At 45.4% G+C, this 15,478-nt stretch overlaps 1 protein-coding gene across 6 annotated transcripts in view; it reads left to right on the top strand.

The window, feature by feature from the left end:
- Window positions 1–15,478, top strand: part of ERI3 (ERI1 exoribonuclease family member 3) — a 126,355-nt gene that overhangs the window by 10,826 nt on the left and 100,051 nt on the right. For 5 of the 6 annotated variants that reach the window (XM_044914006.1, XM_021683829.1, XM_021683828.1 and 2 more), the window contains one exon: window positions 3,595–3,872. In XM_044914006.1, coding sequence (XP_044769941.1) covers window positions 3,618–3,872 — 255 coding nt within the window. In that variant the 5' untranslated portion in view covers window positions 3,595–3,617. The remainder of the gene's footprint in view (window positions 1–3,594; window positions 3,873–15,478) is intronic. The other variant, XM_021683827.1, reaches the window with a different exon arrangement.

Raw genomic sequence — 15,478 nt, 5'->3', positions numbered from 1 at the left:
TATGCATCTTTGACAGGAATATCACAGAAATGATGCTTTCTTCTCATTGCATCCTATCATGTGGTGCATGATTTTGATTTATCCCATTGTGTTCATTTTGATCACTTGATTAAGGTGATGTCTGCCAGGCTTCTCCATTGTATACTTACTTCCTGTTAACAATTAATAAGCATTCTGTGGGGAGATAGTTCAAAACTACGTGAATATCCCTTACCAAACTTGAATTTATTAATTAGTTAATTAATTTGTGTATTTTAGATTCATGGTTTCCTTTTTTTATTCAATGCAATATAATCTATTAATATCATTATTTATTGCCAGTGGGAGCCCCTTCAAACTGGCTTCTGCATCCTTTTGGTTAATTCCCATCATTCTTTGAGCATTTCCTTGCTTTCTGGCCCCTAAACAAGATGTTCTAGACTCATCTTGTACTTTCCCTGCCATAGTTGTGGAATCAACCATTTCTCCAAAGAGCTCTGGTTTTTCCACTGAAGACTGTTATTTAGAAGGCAACTGGGTGTTAGGTGTGCTCATTGCTGCTAGAGTGTTGCTGCTCCCTGGCCCTTCAATAGACAGCTAGAAAATAGATTGTGTGTGTGTGTGTGTGTGCATACTCACGTCTAGCTTATTTTTATATACTATATATCAAAACCATGAGTTCACACTGTTTCCTCCAATTTCAGTTTGACACCATGGATTTTTTTTTCCTCTTTCCATATTTTAATTCCATCCTGTAACAATGAGAAACCTGGTTCTCATTACCCTTAATATACGCCCTTCTTTGATCAATCCCTCTGTATGTAACCAATCTCCCATTTGTTACCATTGCTCCTTCCCCCTCTTGAGTGCCTCTTTTACCCTGCCCATGACTCCCTGCATCAGGCTTGCTTCCCGCCTCCCCATGCCCTCCACACCCCACGTGGGTTCTGACATGCTACGTCACACCTTCTTGCCTCTGTACAGATGCCTTCCTTACTGTGCTTGGGTTCTGATACCCTCCACCCCCACCCTCAGACTCTTCTGCTCCCCCCAACTTCAACTTGCAGATACTACCTTCCTCTGCCACAACTAATGACTAAAGCCATAAGATTGAATTTTTCAGGAAGGGAAGAGGAAGAGCTGCCCTCTGTTTCTTGACTTGAGTTGAACTTGGGTTTTAGAAGTAAAGGAAGTATGGAATCCAGTGATTACTGACATGTGGAAGACTGGTCTCCTACCATTGTCTATTCTCAAGACTTCCTGCAAGAGAAGCTTGTTGATGTGGGTGAAATCAGTTGGAAAAGCAAGGCCTGCAGGCAAGAGGGCTTCAGGTCATCAGTGTGTCATTCATGGAAGGGGATAGCGCACATATAGTATGCTACATGGGAGGCCTAGAGCATTCTGGGCATGCAGGAGATTTGGATGTTACTTCTGAGGTTGCCTTATGCATGCATTAATTGGATATATAGGCTCCAAGTATGGGGGTCCAGGCTTGGCCAGGTGGGCGTAGCCCAAAAGAATAGTAGTAGTAATAATAGTAAGCGATATTGAGCCGCTATATGCCAGACACTGCTCATAGTGCTTTACATGTGCCTTCTCATTTCATTCTCACTTACAGAATAAGAGCTATTATTGTTGTCATTTTACAGGTGAGGGATGGAAGAACAGAGCTTGCCCAAGGTGCCATGGCAAATAAGTGGCTCAGCCAGGATGCAAACCTGGAAGGCCTCCTTAATCATGATGCTAAATTGCTGGTAGTATTTGGCAGATGCGGTCTGGTTGACTATATATACTATATACACTCTCTATGAATATTGACAGACATTAGGATTCTCAAAAGTCCTTATCCCAGCCTGACTTCAAGGAGTTAGAGGAGAGTTCTAAGGCCCTGAGAGACTTTGGATCCAAACTATAATGCATAATCTGAACAGACTGGTGTCTCCGGTCTCAGCAAGGCTTCCAGTACTGTTCAAGGCAGGGGTGGTGATGTGAAGTTATTTTGGATTCTGGTGTTCGAAGGGATGTTGGCCCCTTTGCCTTTCCAAGGGATTCCATAGTGAAATCCAAGCCAGCCTCTGTCTATCCTGAGCTGAGGCGTTTGGGCTGCGTTTTTGGAAATGCTGTAAAGCCATGGTGAAAGCAAGCACCGTGCTCTGTAGGATCCATGAAGAACTTAAAATACTTTTCAGTCTTAGCACCTCTGAATCCCCATGGAATCTCACTACGGGGTTGGGGAAATTGAGGACCCACATGTGTCCTAGTAAATATGCAGGCAAGTTATTGTAGGTCATTCAGTGAGTCAGGGAAGAGTCAGAAGGAAAAGTGATACTTGATTGTACATGTCCATTCGGGTAGTAGTCACCTCATTGCTTCTGAGTGCGCTCTGGACTTCACAGGCTGCTACCCTCCTCAGCCCTGCAGGAAGGAGCCAGTGTCCGTTGGCAGCCTTTCAGAGGCAAGTTTTTGGCTGTATTAGAATGGGGCTTCAGAAGGCATAAACTATGGCCATATCTGCATTGAGCAGTGAGATTTCTCATTTGACTTTGAGGATTAAAGTTGAGGGAACTTGAATATTGGGTGTAAGAAGGGTAAAAACAAACTTTCTTTGTTCCTTTTTTTTTTTTTTTTAAGGAGGCCTGGGTTATTTGTGAGTAAAACTTGGGCTTTGATTTTTATATTTAGTTAACCCTCTAAGGAGCAGACATTCTACAAATTTAAAGGGAAAACTTGAAAAGTGATTTGGATTTTTTTTTTTTCCACATGTTCACTCAGAAAACTTTACTAGACTTTTTTTTTTTTTTTTAAGCAATGCTCCCATTACTGCCACATCTGGGTTTTCTCTTTTTCTTCCCTCTTTAAAAAAAGTCCCGCAGTCCTTCAGGGCCTCTAGTAGAGAGTGAGCCTAAAGGCAGCGAACAGTAAGGCCTGAGGCTGTTACCAGCTGTGCTCTCCGGGCGTCATTCATTCCCCCAGGGTGCCACTTACTGGCACGGAGGCTGGGGAATCACCTGGGGAATCACCGGCCCTGCAGGAGCAAGCTCCCCTGTGGTTGGCTGCGTTCCATTTCACCTTGGGAGATGGCACGGAGGCTACGTGGAGGTGTGCGATACCGACTGGAAAGCCAGGGGCAAATGGCTTGTAATGGAGCTGAGGAGAGACTCTTTGGCATTTTCCACTGTTTTGTCTGATGCTCCTTAGCTCCCAGGACTGATTGTACAGCTGGGTCACCTCATGTTACTTTAGGAACCTTAGCTTTACATTAACTCTTGCCACCCGAGAAATGACCACAGAATTTTTCTCTCTCCTCTCTTTTGAACTTCAGAGCTCCATTTAAAGATGAAGGCCAGTGTGGCAGGTTGTTCTGAGGATGATCTTGGAGACTCAGAGCTGTCGTAATGCTGCAGGGGCCAGCATTAGGGTCTTGAACTTCAGGAATGAATACTGTTGATTTAGAAAAGGGGTCCAGAAACACTGGGGAGTGGTTCGTGTTGTGTGACTATTCCTGAAGACCAGATGGAACAGGGCCACCGTGGGAGGGGAGTAACCCAGGCTCTTTGTTCTTTTTTTTTTTTTCTTTTCTTTTCTTTTTTTTTTTTTAAACTTTCCTCCCCTAAGTTTTAGATGCTTCTGGATGTTCAATGCTAGCACCTTTACAGACTGGAGCAGCTCGATTTTCTTCATATTTACTTTCAAGAGCAAGAAAAGTGCTGGGCTCCCACTTATTTTCTCCCTGTGGTGTTCCGGAGTTCTGCTCCATATCCACCAGAAAACTGGCGGCCCACGGCTTTGGCGCATCCATGGCGGCAATGGTGCCCTTCCCTCCCCAGAGGTATCACTACTTTTTAGTGCTGGACTTTGAGGCCACGTGCGACAAGCCACAGATTCATCCTCAGGTAACTGTTGCATCATTGCTTCAGAAAAGGTGGGGTGGGCAAGGAGGGAGGGAGGTTAGTCTTGCTTTCTGGGTTCCAGGGGAACTTTCTCATGTCTTCCTGGCTTTTAGTTGCTCATCGGGAGTCCCTGCCTAGGAAGCTGGACTTGGTTCAGGCATGGTAGGGTAAGGTAGACCTGAGAAGCCTCTGGAGACAACTGGGCATATTGTTTCTCTCTGGTCTCAGCCTTTGGGAATCAAAATATTTCCTTCTGTCCCATCCTTCCTCTCTCCTTTCCCTTCCCGCCTTCCTTCTCCTACTATTACCGCATGTTATTTTAAGGAATACTGTGATAGTCAGCCTCTAAGATGGCACCCAATGATCCTTGCCTCCTGGGATTCCTACCCTTGGTAGTTTCTCTCCCACACTGAATCAGGGCTAGCCTTGTATAACCAGTAGAACATAGAGGAAAAGCCATAGTGTGATTTCTGAGGCTAAGTCATAAAAAGCGCTGTGGTTCGCCCTGCTCTTTTGGATCACTTGCTCTGGAGAAAGCCAGCTGCCGTGCATTGAGGACTCTCAAATGGCCTGTGGAGAGGCACGTGTATACAGGAACTGAGGTTCTTCGCTAAAAACCAGTACCACTTGCCATTCATGTTTCTTGGTGCTGTCTTGGAAGTGAATCTGCCAGCCCCAGTGGACATCTGACTTCAACCTCAGGAGAGACCCTGAGCCAGGCTGGTCTGCTGAGCCACTCCTGAATTCCTGGCTGGCAGAAACTGTGAGAGATAAGAAGTGATTATTGATGTTTGGAGCCACTAAGTTTGGGGATGCATTAGAGAACCTGAAGAAGTACAACTGTTGGTCTGTTGGAAAGGAAAATTTCTTTGCTTGCTTTTTTTCCTTAGTCATCAACTGTGTCCGGAGACCTTTTACCCTTTAAGGTAGTGCTACTAGGAGGTTTGGATTAGCAGCAGAGAGCCACATGTTCTTGGAGATATTGGCGTGCTTGAGGTTGGTTTGGGGGGAACGATTGGGGGCTGATGTGGCAGTTCATTGTACTGTGGGGGCCTTGAGTATGCCCGGCTCTAGGACTGTAACTCTTCCCTGTGGGCCTGGGTTATTAGGGGTGTAATTTTGGGATGTGTAGACATATTAGTTTGGGAGCAGCTTTCAATGGTAGGGAGGATGGGGAAAGGGGGATGGTAGCATCAGGCGCTTGGGAGACAGGGAGGAGTGGGGTCCATTCAAACATAAACTGAGTTCATTTATCTTGGTTGGTTTTTTTTCCCATGAAGAGATTCTGTCTTTAGAATAGTAGATTATTTTCCATAAAGCAGATACCACCACCCTTTTACCTTCCCCCTTCTCCCCTTTTTCCTGTTCTCCCTTCAAGTAGTGGACTGTCCTTGGGAGCATTGGAATTAGCCCTGTGGAAGTTCGGGAAGACAGGAGCAAGATGAGGAGAATGTCCTGAGGGGAGGAACTTCGCATAAAAGGGAATATAGCTTGGCTGCTGCCTGAGCCGCCCTTACTTTCTCAGCCTCTTGCTCCTGCCCATGCTGTAGAGTCTTCTCTGCCTCCCAGAACTATTGGAGATTCTGTGCTGGCTGTTCCTGGGTGGTGGGTGGGAATTTTGGTTACATAGATTCTCCCAGGTTAGGAATCAAGGATCCGTATCTTAACACACCATATTATTTCCCTTACTGATGTAGATTTCAATTACTGAGTAAGCCCTAGTGGGACATGAGTCTAAAATCCAACACATCCCAATTGCATATGATTCATCCCTCTTCTGAACTCTCATAATCACTTGGCACCTCCTTTATGGCATTTTCTACATTCTGCTTTCTGGCACATGCCTACGTATGTTTATTTCTGAACTTTTCAGTTAGATTGTAAGCTCAGATAATTATGTAGCTCTGTTCTCTTGTCCTATAGAGGGTCCTGTCAATGTTGCTGAAGGTGAAGCCTGGTTCATGTCTCAATTTGGTCTGTCAGTATCACCTTCCATCTCTCTTTCAAGGGCATTGTTCTTTTTATTTATTTATTTATTGCAATGCTAAAGATATAATGCAATACAGTTTTTTTTTTTTTTTAAGATTTTATTTATTTATTAGAGTGAGAGAGCACAAGCAGGGAGAGTGGCAGGCAGAGGGGGAAACAGGATCCCCGCTGAGCAGGGAACCCGATGTGGGACTCGATCCCAGGCCGCTGGGATCATGACCTGAGCCAAAGGCAGACGCTTAACCATCTGAGCCACCCAGGTGCCCCGCAATACAGATTTAAATCACTTGTATCACCAACTTCCCACCCAGACTTAGGCACCAAGGCCTTCCTGACCTAGGCTGAGGTAGGACTTCATGCCGTTTACCAGGATCTGGGCCTGATTAAAGATTATCTCCAGAATCAATGAACCCTGATGATGTGATTCCAAGGGCACTTAAAGAATTGGCTGCCCTGGTTCATTATTAGAAAGCATTAGCTGTTGCTTTAGAGAACTCAGGAAAAAGCATTCGCTGTCTTGCTTATCTTTAAAAGGGGAATACGAATGATCTTGGAAGTTATAGACCCGTTAGTTTACTGTGATTCCAGAGAAGATACTTGACCTGATCGTCAGATAATCAATCAGCAAACAGCTAGAAGAGCATAGGGTACTACTGAGTAATAACTTACATGGGTTTGCGAAGAAGAGCAAATCCTGTCAGATCAATCTAACTTCTTGCTGTGACATAGTGATGTATTTGAGTGGATCTGGGGTAAGTGATAAATGTAATGCATCTCTACTTCATTAAGCCTCCACAATGCTGTGATCAACAGGTAGGAAGGTGAGTTGGGGGCCAGGCAGCTCTGTTGTACTGCCCATGGGATCATTCTCAGGAAAGGGATGGGTAGCTCAGGAGTGATTTGAGACTTGTTTGTGGCAACTTAAAGCCTCTCTCTCTTTAAAAACAAACAAACAAAAAAACTTCTCTAAAGTTTGCAAGTAGCAGGATCCTGGTAGGATTCAGAGGAATTTTGGAAGATGGATTGGAGAAGTTGTCAGTCCCACATAGGATAGCGTCCTTCCACTGAGGTTATCATAGGTCACGTTGTCATTAGAGCCTCTGTGCTGTGTAGGTCTTCTGGTCAGCAGGGACAGTGGGGAAATTGGAAAAGCTCAGGATAAGAGGGGAAAAAATCACTAGGGGCACAAAAATAGGACTTAGAAAGAAAGAAGAGAAATTGAATATGGTTTTAGTGACTTATTTCTTATTCAGACTAAATAAATTCATCATATGGGAGGTAGTTGTTCCAAAGAGTATACTAATAACTTGCTCTTCATTTTATTTTATTTTATTTTATTTTAAAGATTTCATTTATTTATTTATTTTTATTTATTTTTTTTAAAGATTTTATTTATTTACTTGAGAGAGAGAATGAGAGAGAGAGAACACATGAGAGGGGATAGGGTCAGAGGACGAAGCAGACTCCCCGCCGAGCAGGGAGCCTGATGCGGGACTCGATCCCGGGACTCCAGGATCATGACCTGAGCCGAAGGCAGTCGCTTAACCAACTGAGCCACCCAGGCACCCAAGATTTTATTTATTTATTGGAGAGAGAGAGAATGAGAGAGAGCACATGAGACGGGGGCGGGTCAGAGGGAGAAGCAGACTCCCTGCCGAGCAGGGAGCCCGATGCGGGACTCGATCCAGGGGCTCCAGGATCATGACCTGAGCCAAAGGCAGATGCCCAACCAACTGAGCCACCCAGGCGCCCCGCTCTTCATTTTAATAAGGATAAAAAAAAAAGAAATGAATTTAAATGGAAACAGGCAAGATTGAGATTTGGGATGAGAATGAACTTTTAGAAGAGACTGGAAAAGGACTGGAAGATGGGCTGCTAGCTGAATCCAGCCCTCCCTAGTGCTCTCTCAGAATAGCTTAATGGCTGTCCACTTGACAGAGATGCTTTATGGGCAAGGTCTGTGTGCGTCTTTGGGATGAGCTTGGGACTGTGGATCAGCCTTCCTCCTCCCTGACTCCCAGTGGCTTTCAATACTCAAGACCTCTACATAGGACATTTCTAATCCTTATGGGAGTGTGCCATTATCCCTCGGGGGTGAGGAGGCAGAAACAAGTTTGGGGCCAGGATCTATCTGGAGGCTTGGCATGGGGTTCATTTTTCTGATTTCTTTGGTCTTCAGAAGTCTCCAAGTCAGCTTATTGGGACTGTCCTTAAGAAATGGCACCATGAAAACTAACAGGTATAAGCTCTGTTGTACTCGGGTGAGTAACAATATTGGTAATAAACATGGTAAAACATCTGGTATTTTCCATTTGTCATCATTTTTGCTGTTTATTTTTGTACTTTGTTCAGCTAGGTGAAGCTGAAGTGGTCGGTTTACCAGTAATAGGCTTCACTTTTTTTTGCAGGTTTTTGCACTCGTTTTGATTTACATTTTGATTCAGATTAACATGATAGATATTGGCAGAATATGAAACTTTGACATTTGAAAACATTTTTCAATTTCAATTTAAACCACCTAAATTAACATTTAGGTGGTTTAAATTGCTTTAGAGACTCCAAGTTTGAGGAGTAGAATTCCTTTCTTGCTTTAGGAATTGTTTCCTGATAGGGAAGTAGGTTTTTATCTGGTTTAGGAGAATCCTGACTTCTTTCTCCTGGCTAGCAGGAGTTCATAGTTGTTCATTTTGGTGTGGTGTGCATCGAATAATGGTGGTTGTGACCCTCAGGCCCAGGGAACAGCCTGAAAGCTTTGGTGGGATCTTTAATTGTCCATCTTTAACCTGGGGGCAAGTTCTCTTACCACCTCAGTGTTTAGAAAGGAACAAAGTAAATGTAAGTCAGGACAGTGAGGTATAGGCCACAGCACAGGGGGAGAAGGAAATAACCTCAGCTCTCCGGATGGCCAGGGAGAGGGCAGCCCTGCTGTCCTTGTCTGGGGAGCGAAGTCCTGGCTGCTGCCTGCCCTCCCTCCCTGGGTTTCCTCTGGCCAGCCATCAGCTCCTGAGCGTAGTATTTTCCTCACTGCTCTGCCACAGCCCTGCGACTGTTTTCCTTCTCATCTGTATTCAAGTGCCCATAACTTTGGAGAAAAATGACCTTGGGGGTTGAGGTTTTCTAGTGTTTGGTCTTTGTCCACAGGGGCTTTTTTTTTCTTTTTTCTTTTCTTCTTTCTTTCTTTCTTTTTCTTTCTTTCATTCATTCTTTCTTTCTTTTTTTCTAGGAAACCTTGAAGAAACTCCATCTGCATTTTGAGTTAGAACTAAAATGCCCCATTCACTTGTCCCAGTCACAGCTCCTTCAAGTAGGAGGGGCCCAGCCAGGCTTTCTATTGCGAGGGCCCAGTTGTTGGGTTGCGGGTCATCTGCCTGTGTCCCCAGTCAGCCTGCACTTTTTTCTCTACAGACAGGGGAAGGCGCTGACGCTATTCTTCTAAACTGGGAAATGAAATGCAAAACCGACGTTAATGTAACATTATGGTTGAGATTAAATGCACCAAAATCAGGAAATTCAAAGTTATGCTTCCCACAGCAACTATAATTCAGCCTCATCTGGCGTGTGTAGTATTTTGTGTTAGTGCGGATGGTGTTATATGTTAAGACATTAAAGTTAACACCATAAGCAGAGCACAAAATGCTTGAGGGGGCTGAGTTATGACGACTGTGTGAGCTGTAAGTGTTCTTGCGCAGGCTCCCGACTCCTGGTATAATTTTTTCCCTTGCCCATCAGACCAATTATTGCCTTTCTTTTCAGTTATATTTCTGCTTTAACACATCTCTTCTTCCAGGGTCACCGTAAATGAATTCCGCTATTGGTGGCCACTGATGGTGGTGGGACTGGGACAGCCCACTAGGCGCTTTTGTCCTTTTTGTTGCTGCTTCCATAAAAGTGGTGCTTCCCCTCCACCTCCAGAAGCCCTCTCCTTCACAGACTGCTGTTTCCTGGTGGTCCCTCATCCGGATCCCCACCCCCACCCCCGCCGTCCCTTCCCTCCAACTGTCACTGGGGCTCCTCACAACCGCTCCCTGAATGAGAACAAGCGTTTGCTGTGTCCGGGTCTTGGCCTTGTTGTAACTTCACGTGAAAGCCGAAGGGCCCTTCTTTATTTGGAGCAGACATAGCAATGTGGAAGTAAAATATACATCCCGGGAGTGCAGCACCGATGCATGGTGGTGCTGCCTTATGTGTTTGGCGTAGCAGAGGCATAGATCGAAGTGGGTTTATTTGCTCTCTTCTGACTGCTTCTCTATCTTCCCCAGGGTTTATACCTTTAAGCTGCTGTGGTGTGTAGTTAGGGCTGTGGAGTTGCCTGGGGGTGGGACCAGGAACTTTCCTTGGGGAGCACTGGGTCATTGGTAACAAAATCACCACATAATTTAGTACAAGTCAGGAAACCTCCCCCTAGTCTCTTATTATCCTGGTGGCCTCCCCAGGACTGAGACAGCTGTTGGAATGCAGATTTTGTTAGACACTGGGCTAAGGTTGGTGGTGGGGTAGAGCTGTGAAGAATAGGGCCATTGATAAATGATGAATGAAATCAGGGACTGTAAACGAACAGTGACACTGAGCTGCCTTTTAAAGTTTTTGTTGGATATGACAAAACCAACCCAAGTAAGCAAAGGAATGGGGAGGACCTTATTGTAACCACCTTAGAGGCAATGAAAAGGCCTCATTCTACTCTTTGGATAGCAACTTCAAGCTCTGTGTTAGATCCTGGGGACATAGAAACAAGTGAGAAATGGTCCCTACCCTCAAGGAGCTCATAGTCGAGGAGGGTAGACCTACATGTAACCACTGTTAAGCATTTGATTATATCATGTAGGTAAGTACTTAGTGCAGTGGGTCCTCAAAGGAGGGGACTGATCAACCCTGCTCATGGTGTGGAGGAGGGGTCGCATAGGCTTGATGTTAGAGAAACGTAGGAGATCCAAGAGAGCCAGGTCAGCCTATGGCCTCTCAGAATTGTAGCAGGAATGAAAGAAGGTGCTCACAGAGTAAGCCAGGATGAATTGACCTAAGTCTGAAAAACTGACTGGATTGCAGGGTTGTTTGTGGGAGTTGAAAATGAGGAAGAGAGAGAATGAAGACTTTGAACCTGACAAATATTTCACTGTTTGTTTAGTAGGATTGTTTCTATTGGTTATATGGTATTTCTCACATTCAAGCCAGAAGATGTTTGTTGGTTTTTTTTAAGATTTTAAATTTTTTTTTTTTTTTGAGAGAGTGCGCTCACGAGCAGCAGGGAGGGCAGGGAGGGGCAGAGGGAGACTTCCTGCTGAGCAGGGTGCCTGATGTGGGTCTCAATCCCAAGACCCTGAGACCACGACCTGAGCCAAAGGCAGACACTTAACAGACTGAACTACCCAGGAGCCCTGCAAGCTAGAAGATCTTAGTGGGATCTGTGAGAGTATGAAGGCTAGGAGAGGTTTGGGAGAATTTTAGCCAATAAAGTGTGGGCAAAAATGTAAGGGTCAACAAACAAATATGTGAGCTGAGGCCCTGAGGCATTGCCGGGGAGGGCTAATTGGATACCCCAGCTGCTATTAAAGGCAGCACGGGGTTGGGCTGCTAGGCCTTCAGGGAGAAGGAAGGGCTGGAGAATGACACGGCATCTCCCTGTGACCCTCTAAAAGTACTGGCAGTTTGGATCTGGATCTGCAAGACATCCCTTGAGAAGACCTACCTTCCATAGACTGGGGAGGTTTAGATCCGTCAAACAGATAAGCAACTGGCTGACTAACATCGAGAGATGCGATGAAGGATTAAGGAAGAGGCAGGTGGGCCTGGGTAACAACAGAAAATGTGCTAGAGCAGAGGTAACTAGAGGGCTTCGAGATGGGGGGTGAGCTCTCTCTCTGAGCAGCAGCAACAGGTACACAGCCATAGAAGGAAAACGGGGAGTTTGGGATGGGGTAGTGAAGAAGTGAAATCCAAAGGAGTGTTTAGGGTAGGTCCATAGGCTTCACTTCTCCCTGCCTCCATCCTATCTTGTTTTTCTTCTCTCCAATATTGATTACGTTCCTTACTTTGTAGACTGATCTCAGTTGTTTGACATGAGGAAACTGATATTAGGAGATGCTTTCTCCATCTCTTTGTCTTGTTGGGGAAAAGGGTCCTGCATCATTTTGATTAAGATGCTATTGGGGTGATTATTTTTTATTCTCTTATCCTGGGTGTTCACAATACTTAAAAAAAAAAAACAACCCACAGCTATACATTTATGTGATGAGTTTTGAGCTCTCACTGTGAAAATTGAGTCATAGCCTAAAAGCCTGAAACAAGAGTGTTCCCAGATTGACACTAGCCCCCCAGGCTGGCAGGTCTGCAGCAGAGGGTGAGCAGGCTGGGACAGGCAGAGAAGGGTTTGTGCGTATAGAGTGCTGTCACGGGCAAAGCCCCGTTTGGTGCTAAGAGATCAGAAAGGAGGTAAGTGGACTCTGGAGAGAGAGACAAACATCAGCAAAGCTTTTAATCTGATGTGCAGTCACCTTGGAATTGGCTGCTGTTTTGGTCCTATCCCTGTCTGTAGTGGCCAGTGGGCGATCTTGGTCTGTGGACAGGAAAACACATCTGTTACGTGATCCGTCCAGTTCTGTTCCAGTGCTGTGGTCAGTGTCTAGTTCTGGGGAGGCTGTTCCAGCCAAGGGTTGGCCTGAAGGCTCAATGCTGGCAGAAGCTGTTATTTGGAGATACTGATGTTGCTGAAAGGAAGGAGCGTAGAGTCCAAGGTGAGGCTGGAGGCAAAGTTGGTGAGCCAGAAAAGAAAATGTGAAGGTGTTATTGAATGGGATAGAAGAAACAGAAAGAGATGTTGCAAGCCAGAGTTCATGGGAATGGTGGGGAAGATGTTCCAAGGGGTTAAAAATGGACGTGGGGAACCTGATTAGGAGGCGTTATTTGGAAGAGTTGTTAGTAGTTTGGACTAAGGTAGTGATGGTGGGCATGGAAAGAAAAAGTTATGTGTTGTAGCTTTTAGATGTGCTGGGAAAGAAGTGAGCTTGAGGACCATGCTTTTAAGTAGCTGATGGTTCCTTTGGATACTGGTGGGCCCCTGGGAGTCAGCGGTGCTAAGAGATTTGGCAAGGAGTAAAGGTGGAACCTATGGTTGTTGTAAATGGGGTGCTCCGAACTGAAGAGTCATTATCAGGGAGAACCAATAAGGTGAGTTCCTTAGTGGTGTTTTAAGTAGGATCTTTTTGATGAACCGTTTGGCCATTGGCCTAGGGGAGGTAGGTAGTGATGATTAGGTAGATAGGATGATAACTGGAAAGAAAGCTTGGAATCTTGCTCTCCAAAAGTGTGATAGCAACTGAGAGCCCTGGCTTGAGATTGTGATGTTTGAAAATGGAGTTCCAGGGAGTCTGTCTGCATTGTTCACAGGTTGGTTTTTTTTCCTATCCCCAGTGCCAGTAGCATTTGAATGAAAGGCCAACTGGTGGACTGAAAGGGATTGGTAGTTGGGAACAGAGGAGGTAGGCACTGAAGAATGGGATATGAAACATGCCATTTTAATAAGGTCTACTTTCACTAGAAAGGTAAGTGACTAGAGAAACAAGGCCGGGGTAGGCCTTAAAAGGAAGTTCATGGTGATGGTGCAGAATGTGGCAGTTGGTTGATGTTGGTGAGGAATCCCCAGCTTGGTGCCTCGGGATATTTGCAGGAATTGCTGGGATCCTGTTCCAGATCTGTGGCCACAGGTCTTTCTCAAGAAGTCTTCATTGGAGAAGTATCCAGAACTGCTTTTTGATTCATTTAGACAGAAGGAAGGTGTTTTTCTGGAGAGGATAGTGTGAGTGCTCTGTGGGTAGCTGATGCCCTGATCCTGACGGTATTCTTCGAGGGAGCACGCATTGTCATGAAAGAAGACCTCTTATTGGCTCCCTAGCAGAGAGTTACCAGCTTGCTTAATAAAGCTCTGGGATGTGACATGCCAGCTTTTCTCCCCTGATTGTGGCAGCAAGGAGAATGAAATGTCTGATGGCAAGAGCCAGGAGTGGTTGGCAGATCTAAAGGGCTTGTCCTAGGTGCTTGAAAGTGGGCCAAGTAAGGGTTTGTTCTGAGAAAGGAACTAAGACCTGTGGCTCGGATTCTCACTTGGTCACTATATCTGTGATAAGGAGGTAATCTCATAGATGTTCTAGATTACACCTATGTTTTTCAAAGTGTGGTCCAAGAACCATCAGCATCCTCATCATGTAGGAGCCTGTTAGAAATGCAGAATATCAAGCCCTACTCCAGCGCTAAATAGAATCTGTAATTTGACAAGATCTTTGGGTAATTTGAAGTCTGAGAGACATTGCTCTAGTCTAGACCAATGGTTCTTAAACTTTAGCAATCAGAATTGTGATCAAAATCACCTGGAGAGCTGGTTAAAACACAGATTACTGGCCCCAACCTCAGGGTTTCTGATCCAGAGTTTGGGGTGGAGGCTAGGAATTTGCATTTCTGATAAATTCCCAAGTGATGGGATGCTCCCTGTGAGGAAACATGCTTTGAGACCCACTGACTTCCCTAGCTTTTTCGTCTATAAAATAGGGCAATGATTCCTGCCTGCCTTACAGAGATGTAAGATCAAATGAGCCAATGTGTGAGAAAAGTGTTCAGTGCATTGTAGGCAGGATGTCAGTTTGTATATTGCTTGCTCCATGGTCAGTGGTTTTAAAAATCTACTGTCATGCCAGCACAACCGTTTCCCTGTCCTGGCTTCTGGCCAGCAGCTTTGTACAAAGAACAGGGAATCTATGAAGCACCCATGGAGATGAGTCTTCTGTGAAGAGACCAGCAGCCCCTTTAGGAGCAGGGCCTCCTGAAGCCCAGCCAGTTTCTCTGGTCTCCTACCCAAGTTGCCTGACCAGAACCTCTGTCTGCCTGAGTGGGCTTGGGCCTCTCCTGATCACCTGTTACCCTCAAATAGTAGATCTTTAGTGCAGTATTTACACTCATTGGGAAAATGGTCTTTGACTAACCAAGCCTCTGATTCATCTTGTGATCCTGAGTGTGTTACCTGACTTTTCCTCACCTTACTGGTTGATTAAACGAACAGTCATTGGCTGCATGTGCCCAAGTCCCAGAATGTGGACTCTGGACCTCCAGGGTGAGGAAAACTGAGGGAGAGGCTATTCTGATGAGAAACAATATAGCATAATGGTTCAGAGCATAGACCCCGGAACTGGACTCTGGATTTGAGCCCAGTCTCCACCACCTACTAACAGTATGACTTGCCTTGGGCAAGTTGCTTGTACTCTTTATGCCTCAGTTGCCCTATTGGCAAAAAGGGGTTTTATAAAGCACCGGTCTCATAGGACTGTTGGGAGGATAAAATATAAGTGCTTAGAACAGTACCTGACATATAATAGCTATAGGAGTTAGCTCTTACTAGTGGTATTCTTAATCATGGCACCATTGCAAGGTATTGGGATACAGCAGGTGGCTGGGAAGCAGGCCCTGCTTCGGGAAGCATAGAGAAAGCCTTTAGGCCCTCTACCAGCGTAGTGGGTAGAGCTGAGGCACCACCCAGAGAGATTTTTTTCCTCTACTGGAATGGTAAGTTGGACCCAGAACCCTTCTATTTCCATGCCCTCCCTTAGTCCTGCCTCGGGGGGGGCTCTCCTGCACACAAC

Source organism: Neomonachus schauinslandi, chromosome 4, assembly GCF_002201575.2.
Source record: "Neomonachus schauinslandi chromosome 4, ASM220157v2, whole genome shotgun sequence".
NCBI classification, from domain to species: Eukaryota; Metazoa; Chordata; class Mammalia; order Carnivora; family Phocidae; genus Neomonachus; species Neomonachus schauinslandi.
The sequence above is the reverse complement of the archived record's forward strand: the minus strand, read 5'-3'. Positions and strand labels throughout refer to the sequence as shown.